This window comes from Spodoptera frugiperda, chromosome 23 (genome assembly GCF_023101765.2).
Source record: "Spodoptera frugiperda isolate SF20-4 chromosome 23, AGI-APGP_CSIRO_Sfru_2.0, whole genome shotgun sequence".
NCBI classification, from domain to species: Eukaryota; Metazoa; Arthropoda; class Insecta; order Lepidoptera; family Noctuidae; genus Spodoptera; species Spodoptera frugiperda.
In genome coordinates, this window is record NC_064234.1 from 6,116 (window position 1) to 28,408 (window position 22,293).

At 37.8% G+C, this 22,293-nt stretch overlaps 1 protein-coding gene across 14 annotated transcripts; it reads left to right on the forward strand.

The window, feature by feature from the left end:
• The first annotated feature begins 868 nt into the window (after window positions 1-868).
• LOC118266866 (calcium-transporting ATPase sarcoplasmic/endoplasmic reticulum type) lies at window positions 869-22,183 on the forward strand. Of its 14 annotated transcripts, none has more exons than XR_004782903.2 (13): window positions 956-1,122; window positions 7,490-7,634; window positions 14,151-14,168; window positions 14,880-14,962; window positions 15,050-16,740; window positions 16,877-17,066; window positions 17,421-17,568; window positions 17,651-17,909; window positions 17,997-18,141; window positions 18,244-18,453; window positions 18,528-18,645; window positions 21,319-21,471; window positions 21,535-21,759. XR_004782903.2 is itself a non-coding variant. In XM_050702881.1 (13 exons), exons 3-13 carry the CDS (start codon window positions 7,517-7,519, stop codon window positions 21,339-21,341), a joined length of 3,003 nt encoding a protein of 1,000 aa, XP_050558838.1. In that variant the 5' UTR covers window positions 6,505-6,713; window positions 6,876-7,100; window positions 7,490-7,516; the 3' UTR covers window positions 21,342-22,183. The 14 variants fall into 14 exon arrangements, 13 of the variants coding, with proteins under 13 accessions (XP_035436355.1, XP_035436354.1, XP_050558841.1 ...); XM_050702881.1 differs by lacking the exon at window positions 956-1,122 and adding exons at window positions 6,505-6,713; window positions 6,876-7,100 and having other exon boundaries at window positions 21,319-22,183; XM_035580462.2 differs by having other exon boundaries at window positions 869-1,122; window positions 21,319-22,183.
• Window positions 22,184-22,293: the final 110 nt, after the last annotated feature.

Here is a 22,293-nt window from a genome sequence, read left to right on the forward strand (position 1 = left end):
ATTGCCTGTACAATAATGGCATTACGTGCCGTAATATGCAAGTGAACCTCTGTTTAACCCTGGCAATAAAACGCGTGTCGCGTTTTATAATTGTATCATAGTATAATTTGCTTAAAATAAATAACTATTAGTCTTCAAAGTTATCCATAGGATTTCGAATTCACAAGTTGCTACGCCTTGCTACGGCGTAGCACTTACATATGTATAATATGGCACTTACACTTACATATATGGATGCAAACTTTCGCGACCGCTGAGAAAATTAGTGAATTAAAATTAGAGATTTAACTTAATTAACTTCATTTAAATCGCAAACACTTTTGGTTCGAAGACTTAAAACCGAATAACTTAACTGAACATGATTACTGTTAATGTTGATTATGTAAATATGTAGTATTATCTCAATATCAAAATCCTTGATAATAAAGTTTTTATTAACCAAATCGATATTGTCACAAGGTTTTAATTAAATATAATATAACAAGTAATACAACATGTAGACCCTAATAGACGCTTGCTACGTCGTAGCACTTCGTAGCGCACTAAACTATTCAAGTTCCATGTAGCATATTAACGCGGAATCCCTTCAAATAACTATTACAATTCAATTACTACTATTACAATGTAATTATAATATGTTACCTACAAACTCAAATTAAAATACTTACGTCACGAGAACTAATTACCTCTCGTCACAGTAAGATCAATTTAGGTCTAAACCATCAATTAATGATGTACATTTTACTTGTAGTAATTTGTAAATTAAAGGTAACGTCAAATGTTATCAGTGACTACGGAACTAGCAACATTTCGCTGTAGATGAAGAAATAATATTCGTTCTATTTTGAATTCTATTACGGGTTGTTAAGAGCTACGCATGCTCAAACGGCATGCGGCGCAAGAGTGCGTATGTTTGCAAGAGTGTGGTCGCTGGCAGCACGCCCGCTGCCCACAACGGAGCTTATAAAAGAGGGCGGCAATCTGCTCCCGCGCCCGGCGCGCGCACTCCCGACGCTTTCCTCATGGGGCGCGCAACCTCCACTCGATAGTACCTACAAAACAAATAATACATTTTTATGTATCTCACATACCAGTGAAGGGACCAAGTGATAAAGTGATACGGTAAGTTGTTCCCACCGGTGCCACCACGGAGGACTGTGATATCTGTGCAGTGACTGTTCAGTGTTACCCCACTTTCGGAATGTGCTTTCATATTTGAAGAGTAAACGGACATATTCAGTGCGAATACGATAAAAGCGAGATGTGAAAAATTATCGTCTTGAAAAATAACAACCGCGCCAACGTAAACGCAGATTTGATTACATAAGCCAGTGTTACCAGGAACGAAAATGAATTGAGGTGGTATTATTAAAACAACAACACTTAATGAAATCCTAGAAGGGAAGTAGATTTAAATGAATCTAGTGATATCAATTGATGGTGAAGTATAAGTAAAATAGTATTAACCATAACTTTTTGTTAATCCCATTTATCCTAGTAATACTGGCTTGTGACAAAATAACAGAATTGTAACAATAAATTTAAAACTCATAACATCTCGATGGAGGTCGGCCGCCAACTGTTCAGTATGACGTGAATCGAGATTATTGTGCTAGTTATTACGTGCCTACTGAATATATTTTTGTAAGGAATTCTAATGGCCGATCATTGCACCACTCGACTATCCACTACGTCAAATAACGCGTTGGCATGGGAGACTCATACTGCTCACTTGCTCGTTATTTACAAATTTGCAAAAACTATGGACGGTCAAATGTCATGTTACTGCTTGTTTCGCTCTATATACAACTAAATGTGGGAAAAGATTCAATGCCTTACTTTAAAGCGTATCAGATAAAAAAGCCAAAAAAATAAGTTATAAACCTAAACAACACCGAAACAATAATTCCAATAAAATATGAAATGGAGGCCCATAATTTGAAACCAGATAGCGACGTGTTCTACACAGTTACAGACAGCTGTAAAAATACTCTTTATTTCAGATAGTAAAACCGCAAATATTCTAACAAAGCACCTAATATACTCTGACGTCAATGCACACCGTCATAAACATTATTAAATATTCTGAGATACAATATAAACGTTACATAAATACGTAGCAGTATTTTAAAATGTCTTTTAAACGACTCGACGACATGCCGTGACCCTCGCGAGATGTCATATGGGACAGTAAGCTCATGCGCCCGCGCCAATGTTAAAATAAATGGTAATGAAAGCGAATGTACATTCCTCAATACAAATAGAAAAGAAATATCACATATCTTGAAAGATAAAGTTTACTAAACCGTAAAATTGAAAATTGAAAATAAACAATAACCAACTGTTTTTATAAATTACACACTGACAAGGTGTATAAGATATAGCTGAGTAGACGGATTCTTAAAACAACTTTGTATACTCAAAACATTGGCATCTCCAGCATTTCTATCAACACACAATCAATCGCGTTCAACAATGACCGCTGGATTTCTGTTTGTATATTTCTACACTTCTCTTATACTTTATGATTCATTGTACGTATAACTAGCGTTAAACAAGTTGACATTCAAGTATCATCGGCAAGTAGATCGAGGCCGCCGTGGCATTGTCTATACCCGCCTATTTTCTCCTTTAACACGCATAGCGAACTTGATCCAAATCCGTGTAGTCCGCCAAAAACCGCAAGTCAGTTCTGCCAAAGCAGACGATTACGACACTCCTCAGTACGATAATTCTATTTTGATTATTACCTTCGACCGTTTATTTTAGATGACGAATAGCCTTACGATATGGCTCAGTGCGCAGACTATATTTGATATCGGAATAATATATTTACCGCAACTCTGTGCTCGTTAAATTATCTAGGAATTTTAAAAGCTCGTTTTACCGATTCGTGTTGTTGAGTATGTTCTTAAACATCGTTAGTAGTTTAATACGCATGAACGTTTAAGGCCCATTTAACATTAATTATGATTATAAAACGTGACCTAAATATGGTTTATATTATTTTGTACAGTCCGCCGCATAATGGACATTTACAAAAGATTAAGCTGCAAACACGTCAAACACTTAACGTCTCTTTCACCATGAAATACAAAATACGTAATCAGTTCAGCTGTAATCTGCAAACTATAATATCTGGAACGTAGGTACTATCAAAGTCCAATCTTGCTTAGCGACTATCTCTGTTTATCACAGCAGACCGACTCATAAACGAACATCTGGTCCTAAGAAAATGAAAATATAATTTCTATCAAAACGTCAGTTTCCATTTAGCAAAGTAAATATTGATTCATTAACGTGCGGTAGCAATAAACAGGGCTAGTTTGGAATGAAGGGAAAATTACTCCTACACAGGAGTATCAAACAAAAAAAACACAATCTGTATAAATTGCCGTTATTTTGTTGTAATAAGCGTAGTGAAAACATGCGTGATAATAATAGGCTCAGTTGAATGGAACACATTAGAACCTGCCGGATGCTTAGTTGCAGAAAATTGCATACTATTTATACCGGGTGCCAACATCAACAAAACCTACTTCTTCATTTCACATCGCCAGTCATTGATCTCAGACTAGGTCGGATGCGTACACGCAGTGTTGCAATACTACCTGCATTTCAACACGAATGATAGTCGCGAACCGAATAACGAGGTAATGTGGGAAACCATAAAACAACAGTCGAAAATACTACACATATTGTTTACCCATAACTTACATGTTCTATAAACATAATTGATATGATGCACCATTAAAACTTTATGGCGGAATAGACGACATTGAGCTTCCTACAGCTCTAAATCATAAAGTAAATAATAATTACAAGATTTAATGGAAAACATGTGTCTTATTACTGAGTTTAATTAGTCATAAAAGGCAAGAGTTTGCAAAGCACGCTTAAATTGATGATTAATTATAACCGTGCTACTTTCATTAAAGTAAAACGGTGCCATACGCTTTTGACCCAAATCCATTGATGTCTTAAGGATACCAAGAACCGAATTTTACCTGAAAAAGTGTGTTTACTGATTTACCTCAAATACTGTATAAACAATTCAAAATACAAGAAAACAATGAACACAATTCCAGCTTTAATTACACTTAAGTGTTCCAATTTTATATAAATAATTTGATAAACAATGACGAAGTGGTTCGAAAATATCGGACAACGTGTATATTAATTGATGGGCTATAAAATAGTACGCTAGCCGAGCTAGAGTGATTTTTAATCGCTCGTTAAAGCTGTAGCGATCATTTATTGCCGGTCATCCGGTCCAGCTCACATGTATGAGCATCCATTACTATCAATCAGAAATCGATGCACATCTGCGGATCAAAGGGAACATTGACTTGGAGTGCTGTTCTCAATCAGCGGTTGCACAAGTGAGATTAGGAAACTACTCCAACTGGACTACTTTTACCAACCTTTACCCTTCTTCCATCTGTTGGTATCATTTTAATGTTTTTACACGTGTGTAAATCCACGTAATTTGGAGATAACCAAACATTACTCAATAAGTTTGGAAAATTTTCCGTAACACCTAACTTCAATTTTTGTAACTTTTACTATAAAGTTCAGTATAAAAAATCTGTGTTACTAGTTTAAAAGAAAGTTAATTAAACATCAGTATGCGACAGTTACTCTTGGTTTTTTAAGAGCTCCATCAACAAATAACTTTCAGTAGTATTAAAAAAAAAAAGTTTACTTAAATAGTATTTTTATAAGAACCCCGTTAGATTTCCGGCAGTCAACGGTTACACGAATGACTTGACAAATAGTCCTACTGGAACACAGAGAGAAGTCTTACATTGTCGTTACAGCATAAAGGTCTTTGATCTACCTTATTTATGATCTATAAAAAGTTGTTTTTTAAGAATTATTACCTAGCGTGGGTAATTTTAAAGTTTTAATAGTCACTGAACTAACTCCATGAACTTCAGTTCGGTACTATTTGCTCACTAATCGCTATTTTCGAAGTCAAATTAGTGTGCTTAATCACTTTTACATAAACGCTTATCAAATGATGTACCTAGTTAGATGCCTAGAGTATTCTTTAAAACGCTGTTTACTCAGACGCTAAAATAAACGTTAACATTGGCATTCAGCTGTTTCCCTGCGGTTTTCTATTTTCACTCTCTAAATATATTCCAAGTACTTCACGCAAGGTTGACATTTTTCCGTGGCTGTCGTGAAATCGATATCGTAAACCCGTTCTTTTAAATTCTCATTAGACATAAGACGTCACACGTACGTATGTATGTATTTAGTATAATTACTACACGTCAAACAAAATTTTCTGATAAAACTAATTGAAAAAACGCTAAGATATAAAACTAATGTTTTGATCACTTAATTACCAAACAAATCATGTAAAGGCTTTTGCCAACGGTCAGTTTTATTATATTGGTAAGCATTTATTTAGCTGATTAATATCTCGTTTAATTTCTCATGTCATTAAACTACCTAATAATTAAGAACGTCTAAACGTCTAAAGTCTTACTACGATTACGATGACGGTGTAAATATTTGAAACGTCTAATTCTCTTGATTGTATCTGCATATTGGCGTAAACACTTCAAGCCTCGTGGTCAAAAGATTCAATGCAATCCCGCCTACAGCCTGATTATATTTACTAGTACATCATTTTGATTATGACTGATCCGTCCATCTGTTGGGCGAAGACATGATGGGAAAATATTCAGTATCATAGATCAGCGTCATTGGATAGTTTATCTTTGCCAACAGCAGGTACCTAAACACCAATGTCGACTTGTCGGCCACGATCCAATTGTACAGCAATAATTATTATCCACCCGATAATCAACATCCACAAATAATTATTTCGTTTTGCTACAAGAATATGCTTCTGACGTCAAGGGAAGGGCCCAGCTACACAAAAGCTACTGATGCAGAAAACGGCCTGAAAACTTAATTTCGCAATGATAACTGAAATCCACTTAAAAACCGATAAGTTAATGTTTGTTCTGTACAAGCTTATCTTGATAAAACACATGATATACGCTAGTCATTGCTTTATCCTTCCCGCCATGGTCGATTGACGATTATTGAAAGCTCTTTCGGTGTAATTGGTTCAATGGCAAAACCTTTATAAATAAAATATTAAATAAAAAAGGAAAACCTTTTTAATAGTCGTAAACAGAAGTAACCATCATACAACAAGGTCCGGGAGCTCGAGCCGGGCAGCGACCGCTATAAAAAGATCATCATAGGACGGTCGGTGACGGCCGCCGTGCGACATGCAACCCTGGAAAGCGACTCGACTGTGCCATCGAGTACTGTTGCCAAAATAATTAAAGAAATCTCCGACGGTGTCCCTCCACCGCGCCCGCGCCGCTCTAAAATCGTCGCTCTTCGCCCGGGAGTCACTACTCGGGGCGCGGCGGGAAAACATCTCCCGCGCCACTCTTATTTCTTCTTTCCTTCCCGACGCTGTCGAAAAAAAATATTCCAGTAAGTTTCATAATACCACTATAAAACCAAACAACCGTGAGTGTAGTAACCCCAAGTGCAAATTAAGTGACATACCAGTTTCAAAAGGAAATTAGTGAATATAAATAAGTGATAAAAGTGTTACATAACGCGAAACAAATTTCAGAAATTTAAAAATACCGCATTTTGTAGGCGCCTATGGCACAAAAATAGCTTTGCGTCACGTGGTACAAATCCGACCTATAGCATAGCTCCACATTTATGTATGATCGTAAAATATAATAAGTTTTCAAATTACCCAAATGCTAATAATTTCATGATTCCTTTTACTAACATTTAGATATTATTACCATATCGAATTTTAAGAAGCGAATATATAACATTTTTAATTAAAAGGATTCTCAGTTGACCAAAATAGTTTCTAGATCGCATAAAAGGTGGCGCTACGATCGATCCTACTTCTACGTCAGTTTGGTAAAAAATGACGGCTGCATTAGATACGTGTTCGTGTCGTTTATGATATTTACGAGAAAAAGTATTAGTCTAGTACAAATTTTAGTAATATTAACTGTATAAAGTAAGAGTTAAAGCTAAAAATAAGTGGAATATTAAATAAGATAGACACTTCTCATGTATAAAAAAAACTTGTGGTGAGTGGTGCAGTGGTCAAACGGTGCTTGCTATCTAGGAAATAGCTCGTTAAATCTAATAACTTTAATAGTCTTCCCATTTTACTGATATCTATAAGAATAGAAAAGTGGAATTAAATATCTGTAGTCGTCAAAATCCGGTTCTTAATTTTTTTTTATTTAAAAAAATACGTAGTTTTAGTTTCAAGGAGCTGTTTCACTTTTGTGAAAGATAAAAATAATATTTTTGTTTTCTAACTTTCTTAATTTCGTTTCAAATCTTTACAAGTATAATGAATTAAAATAGATCTTTTTTTAAATTGTCTTTCAATAGCAACATAACCTCAAAGCTTTCAAGTTGATAATGATGACTCGTCATTTCTAACCTATATTTTGTTCTTGCTTTTTAGAACTGACGGCAACGTAGATATTCCGCCATGGAGGACGCTCACACGAAATCCGTGGATGAAGTCCTAGGGTACTTCGGTACCGACCCAGACAAAGGCCTTAGTCCAGATCAAGTTAAACGGAATCAGGATAAATATGGGCCAAATGGTAAGTACAATATTTACTGGAAACATGTAAACAAAATTTACTTCACTTCCATATACGCTTTTCGGAATTTGGTAAACTATTCAGAACAGTTGTTTAATCCTGCTATGTTGGTAGAAAATCAACACGACAGATAAGTTACAGGATGTATTGAATTATAGGTCTAAATTATTATGATTTGCTACATAATTGATTATAAAGTTAGTCTGCAGTAGAAAAATTATCTGACAGTCAAAATCTTTGGCTCTATTCTGTGTTAGGCTGTGACATCATCAAATAACAATTTAATTCAAATCTGGTTAACATATTAATATGCATACAGAAGTTGTTTTGTATAGCCAGATTTCTTGCATAAAATGTTGCTTCTCTTTAATGAGGATGGTATTGCTAAATGCTAATGGTAGTAAATAGTCCATTGTTTTAAGTAAATGTATTATTATACTACAGATTGTTAGTTTATGAATAGCCTGAAGTTAGTTGGGGTGATATAGTTTTTAAAGCTACATTTTTATTAAAATAAAAATATTATCATATACTACTGATAGTCGAATGACAAAATAAATGTTATATGCTTTTATATAGTACCCATTCCTCGGTAATCAGGTTTGGCAGCAGTATTAAATGATATATTTAAATAATTTCCTAGGCTATCAGTCAGGGTCATTTGATATTTTGCCAGACGCTTAGACTTGGCCGTGAATCATTAATCATGGAAAGATGAGGACTTCTTTGAGATAAAAATAACAAAGTTATCGAGGACATTCCCACTCCAATACACATCTTGGAAGAAAAAATATAATAAATGTTTTAATAGAAGTTTAAAATGACTGCTATTTAATTGTATAGGTTCATTAGGGCAATCATTATTAATTTATTAAATTAGATAAGTATTCCTTATCAAGTTAATCTAAGTAGTTGTGGTGACAACAGTATTACTGCTGTATTATTACTTAAGTTATAGTTTACTGGTTTACCCATAACTTCAGCTACTGATCTCTTTGAAAATTTATCATTTGATTTAATAATTACTAGAAATAAACCAGTCAAATGCCCACTTGTTTTATTATTATTCTATTGAGGAAAAATATATGATTAGTTTCATAAATGCAAATTAAAAGATGTTGGTTTTTTATACCAAAGACTAGCTCTCTTACCTCACCCAATCTAAGGTAATGCTCAGGAAATTAGCTGCATCCTAGCAATTTATTGTGTCCTTTGAGTTTATTGAGTAGCAACATTTCAAATTTCCGTTGCAATTTCAATTTAACATTGCAATGAAAACTGACTTCCATTGTAAAATTGTTAGCCATGTAACCAATTGCGGTACTTATATATTTTTTTACCTACTCTAATGATAACTCTCATATTAAGCATAAAACATAAATACTGAGGAAACTGTTCTATTAAGAAATATTTATAGTAATCAATATCTACTGAAAAAAAACTCAAATAGACAATATATTGGAATAGTTAATACTTTGGCCAACATGATACACTTAAACGGCAGCTTCACTGAGAGATTATTTCCTTAATTATAGTTTTAATTCAAATATCCGGGACTGCGGGCGAAGTGTAAATGAATCAACTCCTAAGTAATCTCCCCATGCCGTACACCGTAGCTAATCGCACGCAGATAACGCTGAATCCTTATTGAATATTTTCATAATGAACGGCGCACATACGCTTTGTACAGAAAATCTCTGTTTACATTATACTTTTAATGTAATACTCGCGTGATTTGCTTCAGCTGCAAACGCTTACATCTACATATATAAACTACACCTTTAGCGCATCGTAGGAATGCTAAAGACTATCAAGTCTTATAGTTTCTTCTTTTAAGATACTTTTATTTTATTCCTTGATTAGGTCCAATCTTCCCTAGCGCATCCATGCTGTCAATCTCGTCATCCTTCTTATTATCAATACAATAAAACTCTTTTATTTTATTCACAGGCTAGCTAAATACTTCATTTTCATTGCCCTGTTTCCCTTATGATAACCCAGGACGGGTCGTTACTATTGACACTAATACTAATGGGAGTTTTATCTTTAAGTCACCAATTAAATATTTGCGAACAGCTACGAGATAGTATAAAAACTAGATCTTTTGCAATCTTTACCCTACGTGGCTACGTGTTTCAATATAATAAGGAAACATGTTTATTTTTTATGTTAGTACTAGTAACATTTTAATACTATTAATATTTGTCTAGCGTTGAAAACATTTACAGAGATTTCCTTTGTTGGCACAAAGTAGAAAAATATAATCCTTTATCTATCTTGTTTGTAGGTAGTGCCGATAAGGTGTTGGTATTTAGAACAAGTTCACAGATCTTGTATTAGTTTATAGACGCATTAATTCATTATTATAAATTCTAATGACGTATGTTAAAATTTATGACGTATCATACTTGTTAGTTGAGAACAGGTTTAAAAATGTATATGTCATAGGACGAACAGGTCGATGGTGTTACTCGGTGAGGCAAAGGGTAGGTGCGTCGACGGTGGTTTATTTATAGTGGGGACAGGTGGTCGATCACCAATGAGGCGATGGAGGCTGTCAGCGGTGCGTGTGCACCCACAGGCCACTGGGGACGGACCCTCACGCGTGACAACGTTCATGTTACCTACTTATAACACCTTGGTCTTTCGTTAAAACAACGTGCCTTCTAGATAATAGAAGTTTGCCATGGAGTACGTCGATAACCAGTATGATAATAAACTAGACACATAGGTAATGTAATTGGTCTGTATGTACCTAGTATTTTATGTTTAATACCGTTTGGCTCTAAAACAATTGCACACGTTTGCACACCAGCATTACGAAGTAATGTCCCAATTTTATAAGATCCTTTTATTTTTAATAGTAATTTGTTAGCATTCAGTAGGGAGCATCATAACGGTCAACTGTATTATTCATCACTTCCAAATCACCGTTCACTTGTGTAGACTGGGTGTGATGATAACACCGTTAAAAAAAACGCGGCTTGCGCGAGATCCCGCGAGACTAGTTGTTTATTTTCTCGCCTTCGTACAACTGACGATTATTTTGCTGCGGAAAACATAAACTTCACGTCACTTTACTCGGCCAGGCGCGGTCACAATAACTAAACGAAACCTGGCGAGAACAAACTTTAAAAACAAAACTATGTCAGTAGCATTACTTACTTAGACTTGCTTTAAAATTATTTACTTTTCTCATTCACGTCTGCTTTATGAAACTCAAAGCATTTTAAACAGTTAACCTCGAAATTTCAGATCTCTGTCAGTTTGTTTTACCTAAAGTTCTAAACATAAGTCAGCAATATCTTCTTCTACGATAGTTATAATTTTCACGCAGCACTTCATTTAACTACACAACTTTTGGATTTTACAGTGGTTATACGCATTAGGTTTTGGTTCGGTTCGGTTTTAACCGCAAAAATGTACAGGCATATCCGCGTTGTATTGTAATGATAACTATACAGTTTTATCACACACACGCTAGGGTTTGCATGCAAGGGCAAAACCTTCATGTAAAACCTAACGTGTATGGCCACCGTTAAAAAAACTAACAAGTGTAAACGTTCGTTCATTAAAGATTTCCACTCCACTTTTGATCTCATAGTTCTGTTACACCATCGATAATAATTTATCTTCAAATATAGGCATTAATTCTGCAATTTTAACATAATGTTTGTAAGAAATACTCCGATGGTATTCTTAATCCTGGTCTTGTACTCCAATTGCTAAATATAGAAAATAGTTATCAAAATTAAATAAGACCGATTGCTTCTAATGAAACTCAATGGTTATCCGATACTCGTTCACTAATCATTCGTCCTCGAAACATAAAAACCAACATAATGTATGTAATAACAACATCACACGAGTAGCTTCCGATAAAACGACACCGATAAACTGTTATATCTGTAATGCGTTTATGTTCATTAGCCAATTTTAATATTTTGTGGGGTGTTTTTGCAAATTTCTCACATGACGCAGGATTACGCCACCGTACTATGCTCTCTCTCATTCTCCATAGATATATCTGTCTAAAGGGAATGTCGAAGTGCTCTGCGTCATCTTCAGCGTGTTGAATTATAAGTGCTGGAGTGCATTAAGGAGTAGATAGCGTACGGCTAGCCCGGGAATGCCGACCGCTCCCGCGGCGAGATTCGAGTGCCTAGTGGCTGAAATATTATATAGGTACCCAGGTTTATTTTGGACGATCTACGTTGGCGGATTGCGTCTACGAACGCGGCTGACGCGCGATCCACACGACCATTGCACGTTCCAATATTTTATCTGTTAGAAAATTCTTTTATCTTTTCACCACCAAACTGTAAAGACACTAACGTTTTCCTACACTATATTTACTGGCGGCGTATGAGGTCACGTCAAGTTTATTGTATTGCTTTCTATTAGGCAGTCTATAAGTTTTATTTATTTTACAAAATAGTGCAAACAGAAAAGATAATTGAAAAGAATCTCGAAACCGTTGATTCCACTCTAATTTAAAGAAGACAAGTTGACAAAGAGATACTTTCGTCGTGGTTTTTTCTTGCCATTTTTTGAGGTCGTTGAAAAACTACTAAAGTTATCTGATAGAGGTCGCGAAACAGAAAACACCGTCTCAGTCCATTCTTTATCGTACTTTCACCTTATTCCACTATCGCCTAGAAAGTTTTTCCATTACCAACCTATGTTACAAATACTTGAATTCTTCAACGTATTCTAAATGTATCCACTTACGCCTTGGATAAACTGGACTTACCTATGTACATAGTACATACATAGTACGCCGGTTGAGGTCATCCATTTGTTACTATTGCAACTGATAATATTCACAACCTATTTATAATGTCAACGCTGAAATAGCTAATTTTCCTTGTCCATTGTTTTCATAAACTGTTAAAGTTTGTCCTCTTACAGACAGAAGAAACCAATATAATTGATATCTTTATGGAGTGGATGTTCCGTGTCGGTATATTATGCATGTATTGTGTTATAGTATTGACAGTCTCGTCACGTATACAATGTACGCTATTTTGACGTGGGTTGTCCAGGACGTGACACTTAACCGTATGGGCGTCCTCGCGATTTTATGTGCCGTTGTTAGTTTTATTGATGACCGCCGGTGAGCTGAGATGCTGACACGGCGATATCGATGCGTTGACTAATTGCTTACATTAGTCATGGCGGCGTGGCGGCCAGTCGAACTGCGTACGCAAATAGAGTCGATACGATTGACTTAGAGCACGTTGCCCGATTACACGATTAAGACATAGAAAACATTAGATTGATTCTACATACACTTCCTTTGGTCGCTATCTGCGCAGTGTCCAAAAAGTCATTGCGAAATACACATTCAAATGAGCTCCCACTTAAATACTCCCAAATACGACACGGGAGGATATTCTAATTGTAAGTATAAGCGTTTAATATGAACGTCACGATTTGTCAATTTATGTCTGTACTAGTTATTAGGCAAATAGAAGATCGTATTAGTAAAGTGCGCTTGAGACGTTATTGTTACGTAGGAACTAAGTGCGCGCTTTGAGGTCACCATGCAGGTCGCGCACGGTTCAGAGACGTGCCCCGCTAACTGCCCAGCAACTACTTAATCATAAACAACATTGTGCCAAAATATACTTTATCGTCTATTTCAATCGCAGATTAAAATAATGTACGCGATAAAAAATCTGAATGTCGCACAAACAAAAATAGTTTCCTCGACCCTTACTAAACAGATAAATAATTACTTACAGTCTAGAGATAAATAAACGCTCGAGACATACGTCACAAAGGCATTTTTTGTAGGGCACGATGCTAACATTGAGTAAACCAAATGCTAACACGTAACCTTCTACGTGAATATGTAATGACAACTGTAGTAGTACTATGCTAGAAATCTTTATACACAAGGTCTTAGGAACAAAATCTTTTAATAAAATAGTTTAGTTTATTATTGTCTTTAATTTTATTTTATTCTGCTGTGTGTGCCGAACAATTTAGTAGTACGTCTGCGTTTAAAATAGGATACCTAATAAAGATGGAACTATCTTAGTTAAAATCAAAGAAGTGCGATAAATTGCTATCGCACCATGTTGTGTACCTTGATTAGCTGCGTGCTTGTAAATATTATCACACGTGGTCTACTTTGTTTTGGAATTGTTGGATTTTGCGCAGTATCCGAATAAGTAGAAGCCGGTTTGAGAGCGTACTAATACTGATAACATGGTAATCAAAATGAGCCTCGTATAGAACGAGTAGACACCGACCAGCGATGTTGAAACACGTAGTAGATATTTGCATATGACGTCACTATTATTGGCCGAAATCGTTGATCGGAAACCTCTGTGCCGGGCTACTGGCGCCGCAGCCGGTGCCTTTCGCTCCGACTGCTCTAGTGTATTTATGTACGCTCGTAACTGCCGACATAGATCGCATGCCTGTTCTGACTAGTTTATCGCCTGCTACATTAACTCCTTTGATCTTTTATTCAAAATTCTAATTATGGTTCTTTTCTTATTTCAGAACTGCCTGCGGAGGAGGGTAAGCGCATCATTTTGATAAATATTTCAACGCTAACCACTGACTGACCCACATTAAACGACACAATATTCCGATTCCTTATCTACTGCGAGTGAATCGCAGTAAAATCCGTTTAAAGTCGAAATCTATAAATATTTGACTAAGCAGTGAATCTATTAATAACTGAAATACTATACTAAATAGACTAATTCCCGATTGTATGTTAATGAGGCAGTACCTACCCAAAGTATTAATACGCAATATGATTACTTACCACAGCTAATTAAAAACCACAAATTGTCCTTTGAATTGTTGATTTTACGTGTAAAACCCTCCAAATCTATATGAATTCAAAAAAATTAATACAGGTATCAAGTCATTGCCGTGAGACACTGCTTGTTTACCTCGAATGTGTTGTTGAATGTTGTCCTCAGATTTTCAAAACATGGACAAAATTCCATTTTGTGTCAATGTTTAGTATTAGATTGCTTGACACTAATTTAAAAACTACTGTAACACTTCTCTGCATCACCCTGCAATTGACTGGTAAAGAATGCCATTCGGTTATTAATTCCGCCAGTGTGTTTTAAATTACACATAAAGTGTTTTAAATAAATAATTGCACAATTTTAATGTGAAACCTTTCCTGAAATATATCACTGTCTCAACATTAATCCGCTAAATTTAGTTAACAAATTAGTAATATTACTAATTGTATTTTTTTTCTTATAGGCAAAAGTATATGGCAGTTAGTCCTGGAACAATTCGATGACCTTTTAGTAAAGATTTTGCTGTTAGCCGCTATTATTTCATTCGTAAGTATTTCCCGATCCGAAGCTGCGTACTGAAGCTTTCCTCAATTACGTCGCTAAGTTTTTAACCATTTCGTTTTTATCTTACAGGTTTTAGCTTTATTTGAAGAACACGAAGACGCATTCTCCGCCTTCGTAGAGCCTTTTGTTATTTTACTTATTCTAATCGCTAACGCTGTAGTAGGAGTATGGCAGGAGAGAAATGCCGAATCCGCCATCGAAGCTTTAAAAGAATACGAACCCGAAATGGGTAAAGTAGTCAGAGGAGACAAATCCGGTGTACAGAAAATCCGAGCCAAAGAAATCGTACCCGGTGATGTCGTTGAGGTGTCAGTCGGTGACAAAATCCCCGCTGACATCCGTCTCATTAAGATTTACTCGACCACTATCCGTATTGATCAGTCCATTTTGACCGGAGAGTCTGTCTCCGTCATCAAGCACACTGATGCCATTCCCGACCCCCGCGCCGTCAACCAGGACAAAAAGAACATTCTCTTCTCCGGTACCAATGTCGCCGCTGGCAAAGCCCGTGGTGTGGTCATCGGCACTGGTCTCAACACTGCCATCGGTAAAATCCGTACAGAAATGTCCGAAACTGAGGAGATTAAGACACCCTTGCAGCAAAAACTGGACGAATTCGGTGAGCAGTTGTCTAAAGTCATCTCAGTTATCTGCGTTGCTGTATGGGCCATCAACATCGGTCACTTCAACGACCCCGCTCACGGCGGAAGCTGGATCAAGGGCGCCGTCTACTACTTCAAGATTGCCGTCGCTTTGGCTGTCGCCGCTATCCCCGAAGGTCTGCCCGCTGTCATCACCACTTGTCTCGCTCTCGGTACCAGGCGTATGGCTAAGAAGAACGCTATCGTAAGGTCACTGCCCTCTGTGGAGACCCTTGGTTGCACATCTGTCATCTGCTCAGACAAGACCGGTACTCTAACCACTAACCAGATGTCCGTTTCCCGTATGTTCATCTTTGAGAAGATCGAAGGTAGCGACAGCAGCTTCCTTGAATTCGAAATCACTGGATCCACCTACGAGCCTATTGGCGACGTTTACCTTAAGGGTCAGAAGATCAAGGCTGCTGAGTTCGACACTCTTCACGAATTGGGCACTATTTGCGTTATGTGCAATGACTCCGCTATTGACTTCAACGAATTCAAACAGGCTTTCGAAAAGGTTGGTGAAGCCACTGAGACCGCCCTTATTGTCCTCGCCGAGAAAATGAACCCCTTCAACGTCCCCAAGACTGGACTGGACCGCCGCTCTTGCGCTATTGTTGTTCGCCAAGAAATCGAAACTAAATGGAAGAAAGAGTTCACTCTTGAATTCTCCCGTGACAGGAAATCTATGTCCACTTACTGCACACCTCTTAAGCCTTCTCGTCTTGGCAATGGACCCAAACTGTTCGTTAAGGGTGCACCTGAAGGTGTACTTGATCGTTGCACACACGCACGTGTTGGAACTTCTAAGGTTCCTCTGAACTCTACCCTCAAGAACCGCATTCTGGACCTCACCCGCCAGTACGGTACTGGTCGCGACACACTCCGTTGCTTGGCCCTTGCTACCGCTGACAGCCCACTGAAGCCTGAGGAAATGGATCTCGGAGACTCTACCAAATTCTACACATATGAAGTCAACCTTACATTCGTTGGTGTAGTAGGCATGTTGGACCCCCCACGTAAAGAAGTATTCGACTCCATTGTCCGCTGCCGTGCTGCTGGTATCAGAGTTATCGTCATCACTGGTGACAACAAAGCCACCGCGGAAGCTATTTGCAGGTAAAAATTGTTCATATGATATTTTTCCTTACTATTGAACTGTTCGATCCCTTTTCATCCTCCTATCTATCAATGCAAAGACATCCACATACTATGGTGAAATTTCTGAGGATTTAACAGAGCAAATGTATTGCAGGCGTATTGGAGTATTCACTGAAGATGAAGACACCACTGGCAAATCTTTCTCTGGTCGTGAATTCGATGACTTGCCCGTATCTGAGCAGCGCGCTGCCTGTGCCAAGGCTCGCTTGTTCTCCCGTGTAGAGCCCGCCCACAAGTCCAAGATCGTTGAGTTCTTGCAGAGCATGAACGAAATCTCCGCTATGGTACGAAACATATCCATTTTTTCGTTACAATACATATAAGTATGATGACTAATAAACTTAACACAATTTGTTATTGTAAATGAACACAAAATTCTAAATATGTTAGTGAATCAACAAATAAGCAAAGTAACTGTTACATTGTTAACGATATCTTCATAATTTACTGGAACACCATTCGCTAATGTTATTGAATGTTTACACTTTGCAATACATATTGGTAGTGTTTTGTTTACGTTAAGGCAACACTGTTTATAAACTGGAGCACTCGAAAATTATCATCGAAGAATTGTTAGAACATACGGCAATAGTATTGTGGTTTGTGGAGTCAATGACATGTTCATTATGACGTTACAGACTGGTGATGGTGTGAACGACGCCCCCGCTCTTAAGAAGGCTGAAATCGGTATTGCTATGGGATCTGGTACCGCCGTCGCTAAGTCTGCCGCTGAGATGGTGTTGGCCGACGACAACTTCTCTTCCATCGTCGCCGCTGTTGAAGAAGGCAAGCATTTGTCTTAACCAGAACTTATTCTTCTGGTCGATTTACAAACCAGATATATAATAATTTTACGTCTACTCTCCAGGTCGTGCCATTTACAACAACATGAAGCAGTTCATCCGTTACTTGATCTCCTCCAACATTGGTGAAGTAGTCTCCATCTTCTTGACTGCTGCCCTGGGTCTCCCTGAAGCTCTGATCCCCGTACAACTGTTGTGGGTCAACCTTGTCACTGACGGTCTGCCCGCTACTGCCCTTGGTTTCAACCCACCTGATCTCGACATCATGGACAAACCACCCCGTAAGGCTGATGAGGGTCTGATCTCTGGATGGCTGTTCTTCAGGTATAACAAAATCGACCACTTCCTAACTTCGACTTAAATGTTTTGAAGTGAGCAACTTGCTTAAATCATATGTCATATTTACGCCAGGTACATGGCTATTGGTGGTTACGTCGGTGCTGCTACCGTCGGCGCTGCCTCATGGTGGTTCATGTACTCTCCTTACGGCCCACAAATGACCTACTGGCAACTTACCCACCACTTACAGTGCCTCAGTGGAGGTGATGAGTTCAAGGTAAAGTTTTAATTGATATTCATTTCATTTTAACTTGAATTTGAAATGAATGAATGATAAATTATTTGAAACTAATTTTAATATTATTTTCTGCTATTCTAGGGCATCGACTGCAAAATCTTCACTGACCCTCACCCTATGACCATGGCCTTGTCCGTATTAGTAACAATTGAAATGTTGAACGCCATGAACAGTTTGTCTGAGAACCAGTCGCTCGTGACCATGCCACCCTGGTCCAACATGTGGCTGGTGGGCTCCATGGCTCTCTCCTTCACCCTTCATTTCGTCATCTTGTACGTCGAGGTGCTGTCGGTGAGTACACAGTCTCGTAGCCGCGGTGACACAGGCGAGGTCGAGGCAGGCAAGTAACGCTGGTATGTTCACAGGCCGTGTTCCAAGTGACGCCGCTGTCCGTCGACGAGTGGGTGACGGTGATGAAGTTCTCAGTGCCCGTGGTGCTGCTGGACGAGGTTCTGAAGTTCGTGGCGCGCAAGATCTCCGACGGTGAGAAGCGTTCGCAGCTGATGCACTGGCTGGACGGCATGCAATGGATTGTGGTCATGTGGGCCGTGTTCTTTGGCATCATCATCTACGGCCCCCTATAAGCGGCCCGCCCCGTGTGCCGTGCCACCACCCCGTTTGATTCACATCTAATACCTTCCTACCGATTCCTGCGCCACCCACCTATTCTATTCATGTTACAGTTTACATTTTCTATTCTCATGATAAGTTATTTCTGGTGTGGGTAGCGCATGGAATTTAACTGTGGAAACCGATAGACTTTGAGCCGCGCTCACCACAGTTTCAGTCATCTAACAGTTTGGAATGCTAATTCTGGCGCACATGGTGTGAAGTGATGCCCTAGTGCCCCCAGTGCACGTCCCCGGCCCGGTGTTGGACAGCCAGGACTGCGATGTGAGTGACAGTGCTAGTGAGTGCCGCCGGACTAGCGATCTAAGTGTAGTTGTCTGTACTGCTTAGGTAGATCTTACAGAGCCGTGGCAGCGCACTGCGCCCCGCTCTAGTGATTATGCATTTTGTATGTGCGAGACAATAAATTTATTGGAGCTCATTTTTTTACAAATTTGTGAGTTCAACTTTCTTCCTTTTACTGAGTACATATACATAATATTATACACTTATTTGATGTGAAGAGGCTGTGAAGACCTTCATTATTATAAATGCTAACTAATGAAACACCAAAAATTGGTTTTATTGAAAGTATTTATAAGTTAGATTAATTGCATTTGATACATTTTGTATACAGTAGCATGAAAGCTCCTCATTCAAATATAATAATATAATGAACTCGCACATAGCTCAGTACCTTGTCCAGTTGGACAGCAGACATGTTATAAAACATACTATTAATTGATAGTAATGTGCATTGTTAGCTTAGTGTAATTTATCGTAAGTGTATTATTAGGGACGTGGTTACAATTATTCTCTCAGCATAGGTAGTAATCAAAAGAATGTCTTTCTCCTCTGTCCTTTCACTGTGGTCGCTTCTTAACATTCCTATATGCATTTCGTTTTTCTTATATCAAACCTTGTTTGGTACTCAGAAGCGCTCTTATTATTAATCTAAGCTAATATTAATTAACAAAGTTTTATGAATGTGTCCCTAGGCTGAACTAACCTTATGCCTTAGTGTGAACATGGTGGACTATATATAGACTGGCAGAAAGCTACACAGCAGTAGTGGGCAGTACTTAGCCACAGGATGGCAGTTACTCTGATTGTGTTTGTCTGTAGCTATCGCCACTATATACAGTCCGTCATGTGCACCCTTCGTAGCTCAAGTAATATGTCTTCAACTATTTACTCGAGCTACATGAGACCTTCATGTATTACATCGAAAAATATTATCATGTCAAGCCTTGTTTCAATATAATTATTACATATTATTAACATTTTTGTACTGTGTAAAATGTATGTTTTTTACATTATTTACGACACAATAATTTATTGAAAAAAAGCAATAATTATAGTCTTATGTATGTACAAACTTAAATTGGCTTAATGATCCCATGTACGGTATAGCACTTCTATTTATATATTCATTAATTGATGTAATTTTTGTTGTCTCCTATTTATTGAAATAACCATTTATATCAATTATATTTTACCATTGAGACATAATATTACTTTTTAAGTTTATAAAACCTGATCCAAAATTTGTTAGTAAGTGTGGTACAAGGTCAGTATGTGCGTATGTGTTTTATTTTTACTATATATAATTAAAAATAATAAAATTTGCATGTAAACATTGCATGGTTTATGACTTATAAAGAGTGCAGTGAGTTTTTTTTTTATATAATGCATTAACAATACATTATATTTATAGTATAATATTATAAATTATGTGCACCTATTCCGAATCTACAATAATTAATTTGTCACAATTGAAAGGATGCAGCCGTCGATAGTTTATTTATTTAATGTGTCTTTTCTATATGCAACACACATTACCTGTCGAACAATATCACCAACACAGCACATTGACGTGCCAGCATACTATAGAGATATCTTGAAACTACCTATTGCCTTCTTCAACTATCTACCAAACGTTTATCCCACTCTTACACTGCACAATTAAGGGCATGCTCAAAAACCTTTGTTGTGAATGTCCCCTTGAAATCCTGGAACTTGTTGCGTTTATCAGATTAACTTATTGAAATGTACAGTCGTTTATACATTTTACATATTAAAATAGTCAACAATATTAATGTTTGAATTATTTCCCTTCACACTCCAGTAGTGACACTACATGACACGTCCCTTGTTTATGAAATCTATACCACCCTATGTATTTGTACCCCATGTTGTCCTTGGCATACAAATAATTTTTAATCACTATTTCTATTCCTACCTAACAATTTGACATAACAAGTTTTGCAACCTCAAGTTTGATCTGATTTGCGTTGCAAATGGTGCTTCAGCCTGTAACATGCAAGTTACAGTTTGAACACCATTTACAACTTTATTGGTAACCAAAGCGATAAAGTATCGTCACAAAACTAATTAAACAATGGTTACAAAGTAAGTAACAAAACGATTGTTTTTAAATTGCAAAACTTGGTTGGTTGATGGTAGCGCCACGGCAGGAACGGTCCGTGGCGTGTTCCGCGCACGATCCCCGCATGCTCTAACGTGGTGTTGTCCTTGTGTCCCCAGCCCAGCCGACGTGGAAGCTGTAAGCGCCGGAACGCCGTCGCAGCGCCACTGCACGCACATATTCCATGAACACTCATTGTTTGTTGTGATCCCGCAGTGAAACTACACATTTAATGTAACTACGACACGGTTGTGATATCTGCATAAGACCTAGTAAGTTCGGACGGCAGCCCCCGCTCGAGCGCACACAACACTAACACTCTCGTTGTTTTGCAGCGAACGAGGTGGTCATTGACAAGTGGTAAACGCCACCGAATCATAGTTCCTCACCCGCTTCTCTCAGCTACTTCTACCGCTCTCGTCTCCCGATGTAATATTAATTGGCTTTAGATGTGTGCGAATTATAAAACGCGTCACGTAAGACTACAATTAGGCTAGGCTAGATAGGCCAGGGCCAGCGGTGGAGGAGAGGCGCGAGTGGTGGATGCGGCGACGAGGCGGGCCGGGGCGCCGCCCCCCGTCCACCTGCTCACCTGCGCTAGTTCACCAGAGGGGACATAATGTTGTTCATAATGTGTATATACTACAGTATGCTTAGGAGGTTTAATCAATTTGTTATATTACGTTGTTCTAATTAAAGACTACATGGTGCCCGTCGACAAAAGCAGTGCGATAGACGATGTGTACTTAAGTTGAGAGCACTCATTAATTTATTGTTATATTTTTATTATCTTATAATCTAGTTTGCTTATCTAGAGTCGAGTCATTTCTATTAGTGCTGACGCCTCGACGAGCAATATGGTGTCTGCAAGGGAAGGATAATTACATGATTGTCCAGTGTTTGGGACCTGAGTCCAAAAGTTTAAACATACCTGTACATTTTAATGTATTATTGTTTTGTACAATAAATCGTTATAAACGACAAGTGTTTCACTCATCCTGGTAAACTAAATACTTACATTATTTATTACCTGAGTTAACTACCCTTAAAATTTAAATTAAACTTCTTATCTATGATTTGAATTGACGAACCTC